General features: G+C 35.6%; 1 protein-coding gene across 3 annotated transcripts in view; it reads right to left on the reverse strand.

Moving 5' to 3' along the window:
- LOC140526911 (utrophin-like) overlaps positions 1-20309 on the reverse strand; it is a 107542-nt gene that overhangs the window by 60614 nt on the left and 26619 nt on the right. For all 3 annotated transcript variants that reach the window (XM_072643553.1, XM_072643552.1, XM_072643551.1), the window contains exons 5-12: positions 19451-19629; positions 15729-15864; positions 14728-14877; positions 13145-13220; positions 9696-9889; positions 8263-8371; positions 6187-6386; positions 2521-2675 (exon numbers count right to left, since the gene is read on the reverse strand). In XM_072643553.1, coding sequence (XP_072499654.1) covers positions 6292-6386; positions 8263-8371; positions 9696-9889; positions 13145-13220; positions 14728-14877; positions 15729-15864; positions 19451-19629 — 939 coding nt within the window. In that variant the 3' untranslated portion in view covers positions 2521-2675; positions 6187-6291. The remainder of the gene's footprint in view (positions 1-2520; positions 2676-6186; positions 6387-8262; positions 8372-9695; positions 9890-13144; positions 13221-14727; positions 14878-15728; positions 15865-19450; positions 19630-20309) is intronic.

Genomic DNA, 20309 nt, shown 5'->3' on the forward strand with positions numbered 1-20309 from the left:
GGAAGGAATTGGTGAAAGAGGGAAGGAAGGTCATGTCCATTTGAAAGACTTCAACCAACGTGACTATATATATGTCTCCAATAAGCATGATGCTCCAATAAACTACCATATATCCATTTAAAAATAAGTTCAAGTTTTGAAAATCCTGTTGATGAAAGAGTAGTTGTCTTTCGCATTATCACAACTGAATGAAAATGTGAGTGTTGTGTTCCCCTGCTATGAGAGAGGAAGTATTATCTTTGAGTATAATCCATTTTTAATTGCCTACTCTATCTAACCCAGCTATTGCTGTAGGCAGTCTTAAAATATTTACAAAGCAAAGGAAAAAAGATTTAGAGGTCCTAAATAAAGCAGGTCTATATTCCTAAGTGGTCGATTTTTCTAGAAAGTTTTATCCTCTGCAAAAGTCTTCACTGGTTAGATTACTCCTCAAATGGTGCTGTTACGTAGGAAACCTATATTTAAGGAGCATCTTTCTTTGCTAACGAGGGCATCCTGCTGTTCTTTTCCTCTCAGTCATGGGTTATAGCTCATGCATCCAAACCCACTGTCATATCCAACAGATGTAATATCAAAACAGAACTTTCCTCCAGTGAGCCACACAGAACTTAATATTACATACTTTTTCCCTAAAAATCTCTTACAAAACATAGCATTTGCACTAGATTTCTTTCTTCCAAAGTCTAATCTCTTTCAACCATATTCATACCTTTTAATTTGCCTTACAACACTGTTACAGGAGGTAGCTAGATGGCCCAACAGATAAAGAGCTGGGTCAGGAGTCAGGAAGACCCGAGTTCGAATGTGATGTCAGACACTAACTAGTTGTGTGAATCTGGCCAAGGCACTTAACCTCTCTCTGCCACAATCCACTGCAGAAAGAATTGGCAAACCATTCCAATATCTTTGCTAAGAAAACTCCATGGACTTTATGGTCCAAGGGATCTGTCAGAGACGACTGAACAACAATTCTATCTGCAGAATCGCTACAGAAATTTGTTTTCTAGATTGTTGCAAAAATAAAAGGAAAAACAACTTACTATCATTTCTAAATTGCTGGCTATGCTTTATGAATTGAATATGAATTGCAAAGGAATCCAATATTATCTACTTTAGTCAAATGCAGAATTCTGAAATCAAAATACCACGAAGTAAATCACATCATGTATCCAAAGGTCTGAGAAGAGGAGAGACTAATTGCACTTAGACCTTTGGAGTCATTCTCAGAATCAAGAAACAAGTAAATATTTTGGAGCACTGACAAGCATAAGAAAGAAATTTTAAGCAGAAGTTAAAGACTGTGGTTCTTGAAACCCAAGTATTCACTGAGGCTGAAGACAACGATTTCCCACACAGATAAGATGCTCTCCAAATTGACCTACCAGGACTGAAAGACAAGAATGACTTAGCTTTATTGAAAAGTGCATTACAGTGTTCGTTTTCATTTTCTTTACATAGGAGTAAATTTAGACTTAGTAAAAAATGATATGCCCACAAACGTACAGAGAGTAACAGAATAGTGACTCAAATATTCTATCTAGCTTTCTATACTAAGATGTGATTATTGATTTTGGGGGGGCGGGGGGAAGGGTGAGAGGTAGAGACATCGAACTTCATTGTTAAAGGGAACTGCTGGAAAGGAAACTTTCCCAATAAAGATCAGCTATACGCATTTACTCATATATAGCATTCCACAGCATCAAAGCAGTGGGGCAATGTTTGGAACAAAGTATGCAGAGAGAAATAGGAAAACAAAGCAAACAAAAATGATGAATAACAAACTCTGATAATTGTTTAGGGAGAAATTCCAAGGCAGATGCTTGTTTGAGAAAGATAAGGCAAGAGTCCCTCTAAAAATACGATATAGACCACATAATATTAGTCCAGTTTGCTATCAAAAGGAATTCAAAAAAAAAAAAAAGGCAAACTTAAGGAGGACAGGTATAAAACCTGCTTTTTTAATCTTGCCCAGTAGCTAGAACAATAATGATTGTTATTAATAATGACAAGCACTTGATAGGATGAGCATTCCAAGAGAACAGTAGCTGCATCCTTTCTGCATTTTTATCACCAGTACTGCCAGCACAGCATTTGGGACATAGCAGGTCTTCAATAGATGCTTACTGATTTGCTTGTTAATGACAAAGACTTAATAAGTCATAAATAAATGGTGGCATGGAGACAAGCTAGATGGCTTGGTGGGTGCTGGGCTTAGAATAAGGAAAACCTGAGTTCAAATCCAGTCTCACACACTGATCCTGTCAAGTTACTCAACCTCTTGTTCACCTTAATCTGCTAAAGAAGGAAATGGCAAACCACTCCGGTATCTTTGCCAAGAAAACCCAAAATGGGGTCACAGAGAGTCAGACATGATTGAATGACTGAACAACAATAAAATGGTTGTATATACCTCTGAAAACCATAGCTTAAGTCTTTGGATAAAGCATTAACTTACAAAATACGAAGAAATTCTATTCCACATTGACTGTGTAATATTAACCAATAAAGTCTTTAAATTACCGTTGGTTGAGATTAGCCCAAGCTGCATTGAAGTCATCACCATTTTTCCTTAATGCCCTAGTATCATCAGTTCTATACGTCTTCGCCAATTTCTTCCACAGATTCTCATAAATTTTTATCGTAGCTTTGTTTTTATTTAAATCCTGGATTAATGCCTAAAGCGCAATTTGGGGGAAAAAAATAACATGAGTGGGGTCACAGATGGAAGGTACATCATAACAAAAGACCATCCAAATTATCTTAACACTAATTTTCTCATACCCTGAATGCACTGTGAGTTCTCTCAGTGATTAGCATAGTTTGTATAATACCACGAATATTAGCAAAATAAAAATAATCTAAATAGTTATCTATTAATTTAGTTTCCATAAGCATGCACTTTCTGAATAGATCTAAAATATCTTCTAATACTAAATTGCAGTTTTTTAGCTGAAGAGGCAAATGCATACATCAGACATGGATACAGTACATATACACAGAATACTATAAGAAGTAGTACCATAGAGTACTAAAAGGTTCACCAATAATAAAAGAAAGACAGCAATCTTCTTGTTTTCTATCAGAAAAATATTAAAAATAACCATTAATTCAGCATATCTATTCTCAAGTTTTATACAATATGAAACTACTGGGAAAAAGAAAAAACAAAGAAGTAGTAGTAGATATATACCACCTAGATATACATACTCAGAAGCTGGTGTTTAATTTTATGCAATTGAAAAGCATATTACATTCTTTCTGTCATTTGGTCCACCCCACAGTCCTTCAAAGTAGGAAAGGCAGGTCCTACACAGATATAGAAACTGGGACCAAGAAAGAAGAAACTACTTGCTCAAGATCTCATGATGAGTGGCCAATTCAAGACCAGGCATTTTCAGTCTATTTCTCTTTATACTACACCCGTAGTTTGAGGGCTCCTTTACAGCCATCACACACATAGAGCTTTTTTGTTTAAGGGGTTATTGACATACGTCAATGTTAACATATTTGAAATTGAAATTTCTTACCATTATGAAAATTGCCTTGACTTCACTGATCCCATCAAAGGGTTTTGTACATCCTTGGTGGAGCCAGACTACACTCTGAAAACTGCCATATTATGTAATAGTACAAGAAAATTTAGACTATGCTAAAGCAGGTGTGCTAGAGGCAGCCTGAACTCATACCAGGGAGGCACAATTGTTAAATTTTCAGTATGAGGATTTATACATTAGAAATCAGCAAATGCTAGAAATCAGGGCATGGTTGACAGTTCTGATACTTGTTTAGAATGAGGAAAGTTAAAGACAAAAATTTAATGCTACAGTATATGGGGCAAACATTCTTTTTCCAAGGAGCCAGTTGTTAAATGTTTACCAGCATATCACTGCTTTAAATATTCAACCAGATTTCTCAACGTTCTTCAATTGCTTCTATAGAAAATTCCCTTTCAAATAAAGCACACAAAAAGTCCATATACAAAGTAGTAACGACAGCAATTTAAAAATTCCCTAAAATATCGTAAAAGTTTGATAATTCAGTTCTATTTTTCTCCAACAGATCATCAAAGAATGGTGGTCGCCAACAGTTCATGCTGGTACAATAAAGTTCAGTTTACATGAGAAAATTAAAGACATAGCAGTTTACCTGCAGTGTCCAGAAAATAATTTTTTAAAACTGTTTTCTTACAAGAGGTACCTGAGATAACATCAGGATTACAAACCCTGGAAAAAATCAACTCTACAAAAAGAAAAATGCTGCTCAAAGCAAAAACAATAGGAAAAACATTACAAGGCTATACTCTTTATGCCTTAACAATCACATGAAAGCACAGCAGCGCCAGTTAAAGATGTTTTGTTGGTTTGAATATTTTATCTTGTCCACCTATGACTCCTTTCAGTTCCCAAGTTACAGGTATAAGAAAATAAATATTTTAAGGTACTTTAGCTTACAATGGCCTATGCCTTCTTCAGGGAAAATGGGAATTTTACTATTATTATTATTATTTACCCCAGGTTTTCTGTTCCAAAATCTAAGAAAGAGAAAAAAAATAAACACTTGGGACAATGTACAATTCAACACGAAATCTATTCGGAGCCCACTATAGATTTCCTTCTACCACTAGAGTTAGCAAACAGGTGGCCATCAAATAGGCTTTGAGATTTGGTAAAACACTAATGATAAACTACAGACACTGACTATAAGTGGACTTTTGTTTCCCTACTTTAAAATCAATTAACCAACCAACACTCATGAAGTACCCACTAGGGGTTAGGCAATGGACGAAAGCACTGGGGATACAAAAAGAAGCAAAATCTTTTACCTGTTGCGGGTGGAAGCTCAATTCCATGTGGACAGTCTCGGGCTGGTAAAGGTGGGAACTTCTAAATCTTAGAGTTCTCATGAGGCCCCCCAGAAAACAGCAGGGAATCGAGGAGTGAGACCGAGCTATCTCGTGTATTTCCGCCTCTTCCCGTGAGAAACGTGATGGGAGGAGCATCCCCGCCCTCGAGACTGACCCGGATCTGGGCACACCTATTGTTATCTAACAGGCAAGGTATTCAGGTGCAAACTACATGGCTGGAGAGCTTAAGTAGGGTCAGGAAAGCCTGAAAGCTCTTAGCGCTGAGGGGCCCTTACAGGACAGAAGGCCCCTCTTCCTTCTTTCCTCTCTTCGCTCTTCCCTCTCCCCTCTCTCCCCACTTCCACTTCTGCTTTCATTCTCTTGCTGTAAGATCTTTGCCTCCTTGGGAGATTTCTCTCTCTCTCCTAAGGAAGAGTTCCCCCTGCACATGTAACCAAGACCCTGAATAAAGCCTAACCCTTGTTCGACTCTGGAAAGTCTCTTCTCTCATACGTTTATCCGGTTTGGCCAGCCGAAGACCTGCAAAAGGGAAGGTAAGACTCGGGTAGCCCTCAGGCCTCTAGGCCTGGCATTTACCAATCACAGATTTCACTCCTTTCAATTGTAATGCATGTATCCAATTGAAGCAATGGAAACAAAACAACTCTACTGATGATTAGACTGCAGTACCCTAAATTGCATTCATTATACTTATTATCTAATGCCTTAATATTTTAATCACATTTCACAAATGAATTATCCAGGGATTGCATTCTTTTGGAGACTTTTCAAGAGAACGGGGAAAGAGAAGGATCACAAAAGTAAAATAATTCAGTATGGAGTCAACATAAGCTAAATGCAAAAAATGTGTATGGAAATCCAACTCTGTCTCTTTTGCCATGAGAGGCAAAAATAAATTAAAAGTCAAAATATGATCAATGTAAAAGATCCCATTACGCTCAAATTTTTTTACACACAAGGTCCATAATTATAGAAAAAACTCATTCAGTGTGAGCAACAGGTATAGAACACAGGTCTCTCTGGTTTTCAAGTCCAGCCCTCTTTTCCACAATGACAAATTGCATGAAATGATGGATTTTTTTATTTAAGCGTTAAACATTTTTTGGCATTAACTCACCAAAGAAGACCTAAAAAAAGGATTCTCTTTGGATGTGTGTACACAATAAATCTTCACATGTATCTGATGTATAATGAAAATGCAGTACACAATTTAAATATGTATATATCTCACAGAACCCTAAATACAGAAAGACTTCATAGGAAACAAACAAAATGAAACTTCACTGAAGAAAAAGAAATGCAAACAATCTGGTAAATCCTACTTTGTTCTGAGAAATTTGCTTCACAAGCGGTTCCTCTTCTGAGATACTAAGTAGTTTGGCTTTGTATTCGGTTACAAGTTCTTGGACTTGTCTATTTAAATCTCTTCAACGTTGGGAGTCCGTAAGCATGTTTTGCAGCCGCTCTTGCCTTGAGTTCACAGCAAATTCAGTGCTGGCCCACTGAATTTTGACTTCATTAACTATGGGAAGCAATGCAAAAAGTTAGACCTCAAAGTTCATATGAACTGAGCATCAGTGATAAACTGATTGATGTTTGAAATCTGGCAAATAAAACAAAAAGATTTCTAGTTCGATCCAAGAGAGGAATCCAACATGCCTATATAGGTAAATTGTAAGAAATGTCCCTAAAGGGAGAGAAGGACAGAACAGCACCATCTTAACTGTTGACATTACAAATTGTTGAAAATACAAATCCAAAATTAGAGGGTAACAGTACACAGCAAGGTAATCACTGAAAAAGCAATAATCAACTCCAAGCTAAACTAAACCAGTCAAGGAATATTAAAAAGTCGATAGATCCCTGTTAAAAAAAAAAATACCCCTACTTGGCTTTACACTTAATGTGGGAAGGCAGGGTCTAGGAATTTTATAAATGAAGTACTGAAATGAAAATAGAAAAGGAGGTCATTCTTGGTCCTTGAAACAAGTGATGACAATGGATGGGATGACACCACTGAGGAGGAGGTTTTAGAGGGATTCACAAGATAGACAAAAGTACAAAGCAGAACAGTAGAGATAGGTCACAAAAAGGCACATCCAAGCAGGGTAAAGAAGGGGGTGGGAGTGGGGGGTGGCCGCAATATTAAAGAACAGTCAAAAGTTACGTTGTTCCAGCATTCTATAGCTCAAAGGAATACAAAACAAAAAGAAAATTGGCGGAATCTACCACGTAAGTGACAAAACTAAGTCGAGAGATACAAAGATTCTTTAAGGCTACAAGGATTTATTTGGTAAATTAACTTTGCCAATTAAATGATTGCTACCTTAACCCACAATCTTAACAGACCCTTTAAAACAATTGACTTCAGTCCCATCAGTGACATGAGGCTCAAGAGTGATACTTAAGTTATAGCAGCACTTTCCTGTGGCCCTGTCTTTATTTTCTTGGTTGCTTAAAAATAAATGGGAATAAAATAAACCTAAAGTGTAAATAATTATAATCTCTAATGATCCAAGGTACTCTTCATGAAGTGAAAATCAACGCCTGCTTTAAATCAGTACATTTTGATATTCAAAGATTGATACTGACACCACTATCGTTTCTGCACTGATCCAGCTCACAACCACTCAATGCAGAGGAGACAAGAGAGTTGCTATAGAAGAAGAATGCATCCTGTTGCAGACAATGTGGTGATGAGTCTCTTCCAATGTAGCTGGGCTATATAAGGCACATGTATTCTATCCACAGGGCCATGCTCCAAGTGCCTCCAGTCAACTACTACCTCCTAACACTGATGATGCAACACGAGCAAAAGAAATCCTTCTGAACATTAAATTTGTAAGTTTGGAAAATAAGGGTTCTTCTGCTTCTGTGTGTCAAAAGAATTTTGGAGACTTTTAAATTTTTTTTCTTTGTTGTCAGGAGATTCCTTTCCTAAACATAGAAAGTTCAACAGAAAAGGACACTGGTTCACCTCCATGACCTGAAGAAGCATCCAAGTGAGCCCTGGGGAGACATACCAGTATACAACTCAAAAGAAAGACATTCAGAATTCACATAAGCAAAAGTGATTTGGTACTTGACACTGAGGGAAATAAATACTCCTAAAAAGACTATTATACAGTCTCAATTTTAAGGACAAAACTAAAATATAAAGAAATGTACTATACATCAAAATGTGTCAACCCAAATAAAAATGTGTTTGTATATATGTATCATGTGTAATGTGTGTGCATGTGAGTATATCTAGAGACAGATGTGTATACACACACACACAAAGTTGTACATTATCCATATATGTTACATACACACATATTAGTAGGATTTACTAAGTGAGGAAATTCACAGTTTACAAAGTGAGGACAGACGACGACAGATAGCTGGAAGAGACTTACGTTTTTCGATGATGGCTGTTTTTATATCTGTTTTACTCTTCAAATTTCGGGCTAATGTAAAAATACGATCCAATTGGGAGTGGCGCTGCTCTAAGTCAGCCTTTGTAATCTAATGAAAAAGAAATTATATTACATTTTGTACTGAGAGTCATTAGGGAACAATGGAGAGAGGGCTGACCCCAAAAGTCAGCAAGGCAGAAGTTCCAGCTGCCTCTGACTCCTCCTGGGCTATTGGATCCCAGGGCAGTCAAGCAGTGCTCTGGGCAAGTCTCTAGGGCTACCTGAGAAGGTGCCAATATCCCAGACCGGTGGTTTCCTTGGTACAGCAAACTCCTAGGTCATGAAACTCACTCTAAAACAGTCCCTACGTATTATAATATAGCACAAATGTTACTTTAATAAAAACAATGCTAAGGAATCTCATGACTTTTTTCCAGAAAGACAGTCTTCAACTTGTCTAGATCCACGTATGTGATTAAGATGACTCTCCCAGTACTGCTAAAGAAAGAACTAAAAACAAGATTGACCAAGCATTATTAAGGTGATTAAAGAGTGCAAGTGTATCAATGAGCTTCTGAACTGTAGATTAATTACACATCGATGATGAACTGCTGCTTCAGAAGCTTTTGTACCATTTAACACTGATTAAGTATCCTGATTTTGTTCTCTATAAAACTGATAAATCCTGAAAGAAAAGAGGATGAAATCAGAGAACAATTCATGTTTCAAGAATAATGATCATAAACACAAAATACGGACTACAGTGTAAGGTTTTTACCAATGGCTGGTAAAAGAACTGAGGTAATGCTGGAGCAGGAAGACGGTACTACAACACAGAATACTAATACACTATTAACTTTTTTCCAAAGAAAAAATTTCCATTTTTCAAATATCAGCCTACCCACAAAAGTCTTATGCTTAAGGAAAACAGTCTCTCTGAATGAGGATGTAAAAAGTAATTTAATCTTGAAAATTCAAAGTTTCATGAAATTCTAGAAATACAATGACCTTGAATGTAGTATTCAACACACAGTTACGTTCTATTGTGTACCGCAGGTAGGAAAACACTCCAGACTCAACTAGTGTGTAGTTTGCTAGAAAGTAAACACTAGGTTTTAATACTGAGGGTAGGGAATACGTTCATATCTTCAAGATAGGCAGCACCTTGCAAATAAGTATCTAAGAGATGAATGCTGATTTGAGCCATTCATATATCAGCAGATGAATCCATGGGTGCATCGAAAACCTAATTGGGTTAACACGGATTTTATGAAACTCAATTGCTTTAAGTGGGAAGATTTCTTCTTCCTTGTTGTAAAAGCTTTGTAAATTCTACGTTCCCACAGTTAGCACCACAAACGAAATGGAGACTTTTTAGGTCAGTCTTATCTGCTTTTATAATTCTGGCATTCAACTTTACACCACATACTTACTTTCATACGTTCAATTGTCTCTTTGATCTCTTCCGTATTTCCGACTTTGACAACGCTGGACCTCAGCATTCGTTCGATGCACATAAGCCATTCAGCTAGTTCTGTCGCAGTTTTTTCTGGATCCGGAAGCGAGGAAAGTTCTGGTTCTAGAGATGACTGTGTCTCACCAGTAATTTCGGAGGTGGCAGGATAATCTAAAGAAATACAAATAGATCCAGAAGAGATTTTGCTACTGATTTCTTTTAATCTTTCAAATAAAATGCTGAGCAGTTTAATAAAGAAAATCTCCATTTTATATACTAGTCATCTATTAATTCATATTCACTTTGTAATATGCATTAGAACTGGAGAGATAAGGCTTTTATAGATCTGTGTTCAAGTCCCAACTCTGGTACCTATTACTACTGTGACTTGGGGCAAATCATATTTACTCATCTATAAAATAAGGATATTTGAAGTATGTGGGATGTAGGGTTTTTTTGGAAGGAAAGAATTTAGCAAAAAATATAAATTCTAATAGAAATGTTATACCACTTTTGAGGAACAATGTGATTTTCTGGAATTATCGCTGGTGAGAAATTCAGAAGACCTGAAATTCGGAAATTCAGATTTTCTCAGCTCCAACATTTTTTATTCTATTAATTCATTTTGTTTTAAGGTTATAAACATTTGCAAATTGTCCCCACTCTAAAAAAGTTCTCTTACAAAAAAAAATGAAGTAAAACCAATATGATGAAATCATTTGAAAGAGAATGCCAATGCCATTCCACATCTGTAAAAGCACCTCCACCCCAGTTCTCTATTTTTAATTTGTTTACTAGAGGTGTATTTTTTTCCTTCTCACCTTCCATGTCATTAAGAAAAAAAGGAAAGAAAAAAAATTCTTGTAAAATAGGCATAATCAAGCATTGGATATATACAAAAGTATTTATGACTTATTCTTTACCCTAAACCCATTACCTCTCTATCAGAGGATAGTACATCATTGGTAAACTGGAATCATGAATTATATCAACTCTATTGATCATAGCTCCACAGTTTTGCAAATATATATGCCTTTACAGTGTTGCTTTTATTATATCACTTCTCTTGGTTTTCTACTAATTTGAATCTTCCTCAATTTACATTCTTCCGACTCTTCCAGCTCATATAATTGTGGGTTAATAAATATAGATAATGTTTGGGAGCATTAAGTTGTTTCTTCTGCAAAATAGGTTTCATAATAGAAATGCTACATAGCTAGCAGGTAATTTTAAAGAAAGTGTTTTATTACTGTCAAAACACTATGTAAATTTAAGTTAGTTTTCCAATACAATTTTTTTATAACGTACCTTATATATCAATTATTTTAAGGCAGGGCACAGTGTATAAAATGTAACTGGATAGAACCATTGAGCGTGAAAGACCAGAAGAATGTCATTAGAAGTCTGTGTTTTACTGTATAAGGGCAAATGTCACTTAATTATTGCCTTTACAAAGATTTCTTTCAACTGCATACCATCTGTGAACCTAGGGAAAAAATTTTTCTCCCTATATTCCATTCACTGGAATATAACAGATTGGGTTATGAAGTAAATGACCTCCTGGGTCCTAGGTTCATGCTGATACAGGTCATTCAGAGATGTGTTCAAATAAAGTCATATGTATTTCCAAAAAAACTCTAAAGTATAACTGGGTAGACATGAATCCTCCTATATAATCAAGAACCTATATACAATGAGGGCCAATCACCCCTAATTTATCCATGTAAACTCCATATTTGTACATATTAAGGTAATGCTTCAAATGGGATACACATATAATAATGTAGTATTTTCTCATATACAAAAAGCCAACCACACGTACATACAACTACATATATGTGGGCATGCATACATATATCTATAGATATATAGATATCTATAAATATATAGTTATAATTAGTTTATTCTCATGCCAGAATGATAAAGTATTTTGACACTAGGTGAATAACCATAGCATTTGGTGGCTGAGTGGATAGAGCACTGGGCAGGGTACTGGAAATATCTGAGTTCAAATCTAGTCTCATGCACTTAATACTTGTGTGACCTTGAACAAGTCACCAATTCTCTATCTGCCTCAGTTGCCTTAACTATAGAAAACACTGAGGATAATAGACCTACTTCCCAGGGCTGCTGTGACAATCAAATGAGATCACACTAAAATATCTATGAAGCAATGATCCTAGTGTCTAGCACATAGTAAGTGCTTAATTAAAGTGTCAGACCTCTTGCCCATTGATGAAAAATGTTGTCGGTTAAACCCTTTACCAGATTCTACCTCTGATTTTTTGAAATTAAAATGGAGGTAAAAAAGAACACATTAGCTCTCTAACACTGCATAGTGGATTAAGGGGCCAGGCTTGGATTTAGAACCACCCTGGGTTCAAGTGTTGCTACTGACACTCCCTAGTGAAAATGGACAAACTGTTGAACCTCTCAGTGACCAAGACAGCAAAGAGTCTTACCTACAGAGGAGTGGCCCATTTTACTCATAGGATCATAGATCTACTTAGAAATAATCTCCCCATTTCACTAATGATGAAAGGAAGATCAAGGATTGTTGAGTGACAGAAAGGTCATCTAGGATAGTCAAGGGTCAGAGAAGGGAACTGAATCCAAGTGTTCTCACTTCAGAGTAAGTCTTCCTTCCACTGTTCCATGCTGACTCAAAAATGGTGGAGGAAAACTCTCCAAGTGATAGAATCATAGAGGCAAATCCTAAATATAAGCTACCCTTTGACAACAAGAATATATACATTTTGTGATATAAAAAAAAATAGAAAAGGTATGTCTACTGAAAATATTAATAACTGAAGGAATCTACAAGGCATAATTGACAATTTATATGAAAACTGCCTAATTTCAAGTGATTCATGCTGGAATTGTGTGTCTCCCCCCCCCCCCCCCGCAAAAAATGTATAAGCTCTTTGGGTGGAATAAATATATCTTTTAATTCTTTTCCACCTCAAAATCATCCTACTAATGAGAAAACAATGTAGTCTGGTGGGGTGGTATGTTGTGGTGCTAAAGTAAAATACTTTTTACCTAGGTTAAATACTGATATATTAACTATGTAATCTTTAGCAAATGACTGAGCTTCCCTGGGAGCCAGTTTACAACATGAAAAGGCAAATATGTAACATGAGAAACTATCATCCCAGTCTCATTTAAATATTCATAAAGCTAGTATTAACTATTCTACTCTAATGCTCTTTATTCACTCAAGCAGTAGGATTTTTTTTAAAAAGATATTTATCTGTTAAACCCCAAAAGAAAAGAACACATTTAAATTGTACTTTTTAAAAAATGAAGAGGAAACATTACTTTTAAAACTCTCTTAGAAGAATAGCTTTACAGAGAAATAATAGAAAGATGAAAGTTCCACATAAAATTAAACAAAATTAAGATATCAAGTTTTCCCTTATTTACCAGAGGCTGTTGAAGGATGGGGCTCGCAAACATCCAAGGGTCTCTCCTCCAGGGCGCGAGGGATATCCCTCTCCACCTATAATTTCATACACAGAGAGGGAAAGAAAGGTAAGAGAAAATATTACTTCCCACAGAATGAAGATGATTTTATAGTCCAAATTACATTCAAAATGAATATGTTTCTATTATTCTAACTAGAATATCAAAAAATTATGTTTGCTATTAATAGACAGAACTTAAACCCATCAGTAGACATGGATCTATGGCTTTATTGAAGTGGGCCTTCTTTAATATAAAAAGAACTGATTCATACTTCACTATGTATGACTCTTTTTCATTCTCCATTATGCATTTTAATTCACTTAATTAGCTAAATCAGAAAGGGAAGATCATGCTTTTTAAAAACACCTTACAAATTAAAATAATTCAAAATAACAATAACTCCTATTTCCAAAAAATACATAATTTTCATTTAGTTTTATTATCAAAAACTAAGAAATGTCTGTGCATAACCAAAAGGAAAATTATTACACAGGAATGGGAGTGATCAAATATAGTATTCTTCTATACCTAGTCATAGAAAGGAATGAAAGATGGTAAGGGGAAAGGGAAGGCGAGGGAAGAAGGGAAGGAATGGGGAAGAGGGGAGGGGAAAAGGAGAAAATGGAAGGGAAAATGAGGGCGAAGAGGGAAGAGAAGGGAAGAAACAAGCATTTATTAAGTGCTTAATATGAGCCACGCACTTTGGTAAATTTTTTACAAATATTCTCTCACTTGAGCTTCACAACACCCCTAGTGGTAGGTGTTAGTATGACCTCCATTTGATAGTTGAGAAAAATGATGCAGACAGAGCTGAAGTGACTTGCCCATGGTCAGTTACTAAGTGTCTGAGGCTAGATTTCCACACAGGTCTCACAGACTCACAGACTAGAACTCTGTTACACCAACTAGCTGCCTCTTAATGACCACATGACAGTTATCTTAAGCAGAATTATCACACTTCTGTGTGATAGATTAGATTTGTTTTGCCCTTATTAAGAAGTCAGAACTAGGGTCAATGGTTAGAAGTGCAGAAGGAAAGAGTGACTCAAAATGAGGAAAATCCTCATCATAATTGCAGTGGCCAAAATCGGAAGGGACTGCCCTGAAGGATGGTGGCACTGGAGTTCTCCTACTAGTAGATGCTAAAAAGACACTTGGGAAACACTTGGTAGAGTTTCTCTTTCTTATGTGATACTCAAGTTTGATGTAGGAAGCTATACTTTTCTGGGTCCAAAATAACAGTTTCAAGCTAGTTCTGTCTGGTTTGTCTCAAGTCACATTAATATTCATTATTTCATCGACTTCACAACATCCAAATCTATTAAGCAAAATGCCCCGAAAACATTGATCCCTATTTTTAAGATAAGCAAATCAATATTTCACTATATTCCATGAACATAAGAGGCACTCACAAAGAAAAATGGGGGAGGGCATCTTTAAAGGTAAAATAGAATATTACAAGGATATCATTCTTATAATAATGAAATCACATCCACAAATATTGATGGGGACATGCAGTGTGCAAAGCATTTCAGGCATACCTTATCCCACTTGATATTCAGAGTTCTTAAACTGGCAGAAATGAATTTTCCTTCATTCATACTGAAGTCTTCCAATGCAAGTAGCGAAGGGATATTTGCGTTCAACCACCGAAGATTTTCCCTTTGTACATCCATGTGCTGGTTTAAGTCCTAAAGGGGGCAGAAGAGAGCTTTGGTTAAAAGGGCAACACACAGCCACACCAGCATTAGTAGAATGACATGAAAAACCCTTGTCTTTAAATCATGGATTTGGCATTTAAAATGTTCATGCGTAAACATACTACAATCTAACCGGAAATAATAGGAACAATCCCTGAAAATAATTTCATGTGGAATGAAGTTCTTTACGTGGCAAATAATCTCTAAGAAAACAGCAATACACACTTCAATTTATCTAAAAATACGCTTAACAAAGAGAATACAGAACAAATAATGCCTCTAGTTTTTTCTATACATGTCATGGGACTAATTTGGAACAATGCAAATGAAAATATTTTAAGGAACAGAATTACAAAGCAGTAATTAAGAATCAAAGTGTAATAACGCCAAGTGTAATGATGCAACACGGCCATGATTTTTAAGGCTAAAAACTGCCAGGAAGTACTACTCCTGCAACACATTTAATAAGCTACGTGAACAATTGAATGAATACGTTGCACTAGGCAGCACGATCTTAACACAGAAGGACCAAGCCTTTCTATGATATGAAACCATTATATGATGCCAAAATATCAGGATTCTGCTTGAACTATTGAAATAACAGTGTCAAGTAATAATTCTTATGCTAACAGAATCTTCTGAAAGTATGACTTCAAGTATTACTTATTGCCCCTTCTCAGAGCTAACCTTATAAATGCGATGTAATATCCCTTTCAAAACCTATTTTAATGTTTTTTTACCTTCAAAGAGGAGATTTTTTTACTTCCAATTCTCCTGCAACATTATTCCCATTTTTGCATTTAAACCCCAAGGTCCAAAAACAAGGATATTCTATAACTTGCCTTTAGTTCTTGGACACTATTTTCCATTTCAGATGAGGACGTCAATTCCAAGGCATTTTCAATCTCTGATACCCAGCGAAAAGTTTCAGTCATCGTTTTTCTGTATTTCACTATCGCCTCATTTTTTGTTTCAAGACTAGAAAAATCATTATTGAAAAATATTGAGCAAACAAACTAGTTTGATATAATAGTGTATGCAGATCAGGTAAAAAATGTCAATCATTCTTATTAACAACAGATAGAACATCTGTTTAAATGGGTTCAAAATTAGTGAATTAGTATTTTAAAATACTGTATCATGCATGATACAATCTTGCCCTTCCCTCATTTTCACCTTCTCTCTCAAAGCTATAGTTATATGAGCCATGCAAAAGAAAATTTCGCTTTTTTGGTACATAGAGGGAAACCAAAGGTATAACTTAGTATTTAATAATTTGATAATATCCTCCAAAATGCATAAATTAATATTAAAGAACAAAGTAATGATATAAATAATAATAAGGAACGGAACTTTTTAAAAATTTTAATTAAAAAGGAAAAAATACTCAAGGCACAAAGAGGAAGAGAGTTGCTTATGACAGATATAGAGTCGGTATATTGCTAGAGGGAGAACTTGAACCAAGGTCTGATTCTAAGAATGGTTTTCTAACCACTGTGTATACATTTGTTTTGTGTGTGTATTTGTATACACACATATATACATACATAATATACACAAAGTGTATGTATATAGAAATAGATATATTATAGATATCTACATATAGATGTCTATATGTGAAATTGCATCAACAAATAATCCCTTTAGTAGCAAGAAAATAATGAATGTTTATAAAGTTTATATACATAAGTATACACAAAATAGACCTATAAATTCCCAAAGAACATCAAAGAAACACAATATATTTCCTACTGTGAAAGACAGATTTGGCAGGAACTTTTTTTCAGCCATTTTATCATTAATTTTTTAGTGTATTTACATTGCTATGAGACTTCAAATTGCCCTCCTTGAAATTCTTGTTAACAAACTGGAGTTAATATTTCCTGGGTAATGACATTATAAGATAGCCATAAACAGTCATTGGATATCTATTCATAAACAATGCATGCTATCTAATTTTACCTAGATAGCATACAGACTTTGCTTAGATATAGAAATCTAGATGATTGAGAATCCTGTACAAGAAACAAAGTGGTGTTTAACTGTGTAAGCATTTAACTTTCAGTCCTCCATAATAGTTAATTGTTGAATCAAAAAGTTGTTATGGATCAGAAAAGTTCATAGATAACAAACAGTGATAAACAACCTAAGATGGGTTAACATCTTGACATCATGACATAAAAGTAAAAACAAATTGAGTAAATCAAATATTTCATTTGTAAAAATAGAAAAAGGTATATAATTCATTCTCATTTTGACATGCAAAAGAATGAGTAGTGTTACTTCAGTGATATCCACTCTACAAAATTTATCAATTGGAATTCCTAGGAAATTCCTGGACCATCTTCAGTTGTCCTGATTTATTTCTGGACACTGAACTCAGATGACTCCTGGATGTGAAACGGATTGGTGACTTTGCACAATCCACCCTCACTCAAATCCAATTCACTTGCATGTCATGGCATCATCTCCCTGACGTCATGGTCCTCTTAAAGAACAAAGGACACACAGCAAGCAATTTGAAATAAAATTTAGAGTTCATTTCTGCAAATAACGGTTAATGATCCTGCCAACAGGAAAACATTTATTTGTATTGCTGATAGAGGGGTGGAAGGAGGAAGCTGAATATTTCAATGTACTATTCAAGTTGGAAAGACTTCTAGGATGGACTCCACCTGTCTTTTCCAAGACATAACTAGCTAATTCAAAGAAGTTCATTAGAAGCAGGCTAGCCATCAGATGATCTTGATGGGGCAGGAGGAATTAAAATTCATTAAGTCATTTTCTAAAGTACTAAAGGCTTGGGATCTACAACAGTGAAGGAAATAGTCACACTGGATAAATTATGGATTCTTTAAATTCCTTGGATAATTCATGCACCAGGTATGGTCTTTTGTTCATCTTTCTGTTACGATGGGAGAACAGGGTCTAGGATACTTGGGCCCAAAGAGTTTTCAATTACTCATTAAAGAATTATCAAAGAAAAAAGATCCAATCTGGACAGAATGTTAATAGTCAATAAAGTATTGTTCAAGTGCCACCTCCTCCATGAGGCCTTTCCCGTTTATCCTAGCTGTTAATACTTCTCCGACCCCTCCCAAATTTCCTGGTATTTTCTTTGTGTATAACTTGAATTGACTTACGTTTTCATAGGATGTTTTCCCCTGATATTTATCTTTCTAATTCCAGCTTCTGGCAGACTATATGATATATAGTAAATAGGGAACTTAAAAAAATGCTTATTTGACTGAAATGGACAACTACTCATTAATTAGTTGATCCTGATGAACTTATTATGAAATATCTCAACACATGAAAGTCAGTTTCATTAATTGATATTTCATCTACACAGTTAAAATGGATAAGCATGCACATCTCTCAGATTTTCAAATTGGGACTCTTGTTTTAAAGCTTCCACTGTCTGAAAGATCGATATTATTATGCTACATGTCTTGGACAAGGAAGAATTTGAACAAAAAAGTCTTTTGCCAGTTAAAATTCTACAGCTTAATTAAAAATTAAACCTTAAAAGAGAATACGTATAAGGATAATTTCCAGTGGACTTGCTCCTATGTACTCTAGGCCAATGAGGAGGGTTTTTCAGCTGGAAAGTTGGCATTGGTTTTCAAGACAAGTGCTAGAAATTTAGGCACAGCCCCCTCACCACCATCTATGTCTCCAAAGAATTTGTGATTCCCCCCCATTTTTCTGACTCCAGCAAGATTTGAAAGAGAAAATCTTTCTTAAGAACTTTTGCCATAGAATGAAAGCTGAATTAAGTTATTTTATAAAAGTAAGAGATGTCTGGAGACGACCTAACTCTCCTTATGACACACCTTGCTGCTTGCAAACAATTCTAGACCCTCTAAAGAAAATAACATGCATGTATGCATAAGTGTGTGTGTGTGTGTGTGTGTGTGTGTGTGTGAGAGAGAGAGAGAGAGAGAGAGAGAGAGAGAGAGAGAGAGAGAGAGAGAGAGAGAGAGAGAGAGAGAAAGAGGGAGGGAGGGAGGGAGGGAGGGAGACAGAGAAAGGGAAAGGGAACCTTGGATTTGAGGAATCTCAGTCTTAGTTTTATCATCTACAAAATGAAGAGTCTGAACTAGATGATCTCTTAAGGGTCTGCCCAGTCTGAAGAGATGTTCCTGTAATTCTTATTAAACTTCACAAGAAATTGAACATGGATCTCATCTCTCAATCAATTGCAGAATATCACATTTGTAAAATTAGTATTTTCAACTTCACATATTTTGGGGGAAGTGTCACATTTATGGCACTTGCATAATAAAAATTAGACACTGGGAATGGCTAGACTTCCTTAAACAATCTACCTTTAGCAAGTACAGATGAAAGGGAGGATTGATGTTCATTAAGGTAAAAAAAAAGTCAAAAGCAAAAATGAACTTATCATGACACTGAGGGAAAATGCAGATACACAGAAAGTAAGTGTCAGAAAATTTTCTACCAATGGAGGATAAGAAAATCAAACTCCTTCATCTTGTTTTCTAAAGGATTTTCCATAGAATGCAATTTTGAAGAGCCTGCACAGTTATGGCTGAGATACCTAAGTTTTCTATCATACACTTGGCTTGAAACTGCATCCCAGCGATCACAGAGCTCTGCCATCTTTTCATCCAGGAGGCATGCTTCGGTTGGGTTGGAGAGTTTGGGGATGATGGTGCTCCCAGTTTGAATCAGGGGTGAAAACATACACTTGTGGATGTTAACTTCCTCTTCCAGTTTCTGCCACAGATGAAAAAGCCAAGATAAATTCTAATGTTAGATCAAACGGTTTTGAAACTCTCAACACACATAGGTATTATGGCATTAATATTACATGCAGAAACCAATAAATGGGAAGATAAACACAGAAAACATATCCTCATGAGTTAGCTCTTTTAGAGCAAGTCAAGGGAATTTCAAATGAAAGAATAAATGTACTTTTAGAGATAATTCAGCTTGTTTTCATTTTATTAACTAAGAAGAAAATAAGATTCAAGGAAAACATTCCATTACAAAAGGAAGCATTTAAAAATGATCACATGGGAGACTCAATCACATTCAGCTTAAAAATAAAAGGCTTTCTTCTATTTCTCCAACCATGTCTGTTTTCCCTGAGACTTTTTTATGAATTACTTTCTGATCACACTGATAACATAGTATCAATGAACTATAAATATCGCAATGCAAAGACAAAGGAAAGTGCTGGGGGGTTTTTTCATTTAATTCCAGGTTCAAATTTCTTATTCAAACAAAAATTCTTAAGGGAAGAGAGAGAAGTAGGCAGGATGAGGAGGGAACATAAATGTTTATAACTAAACAAAAATGCAGGTGAAGTAATCACTGCCTTTCGAATTAAAAGCATGTGCACAACTTTTAAGAAATTAAGTTTTACTTTTACCAAGAGTCTGAATTACAATTTA

Source organism: Notamacropus eugenii, chromosome 2, assembly GCF_028372415.1.
Source record: "Notamacropus eugenii isolate mMacEug1 chromosome 2, mMacEug1.pri_v2, whole genome shotgun sequence".
In the NCBI taxonomy this organism is placed as follows: Eukaryota; Metazoa; Chordata; class Mammalia; order Diprotodontia; family Macropodidae; genus Notamacropus; species Notamacropus eugenii.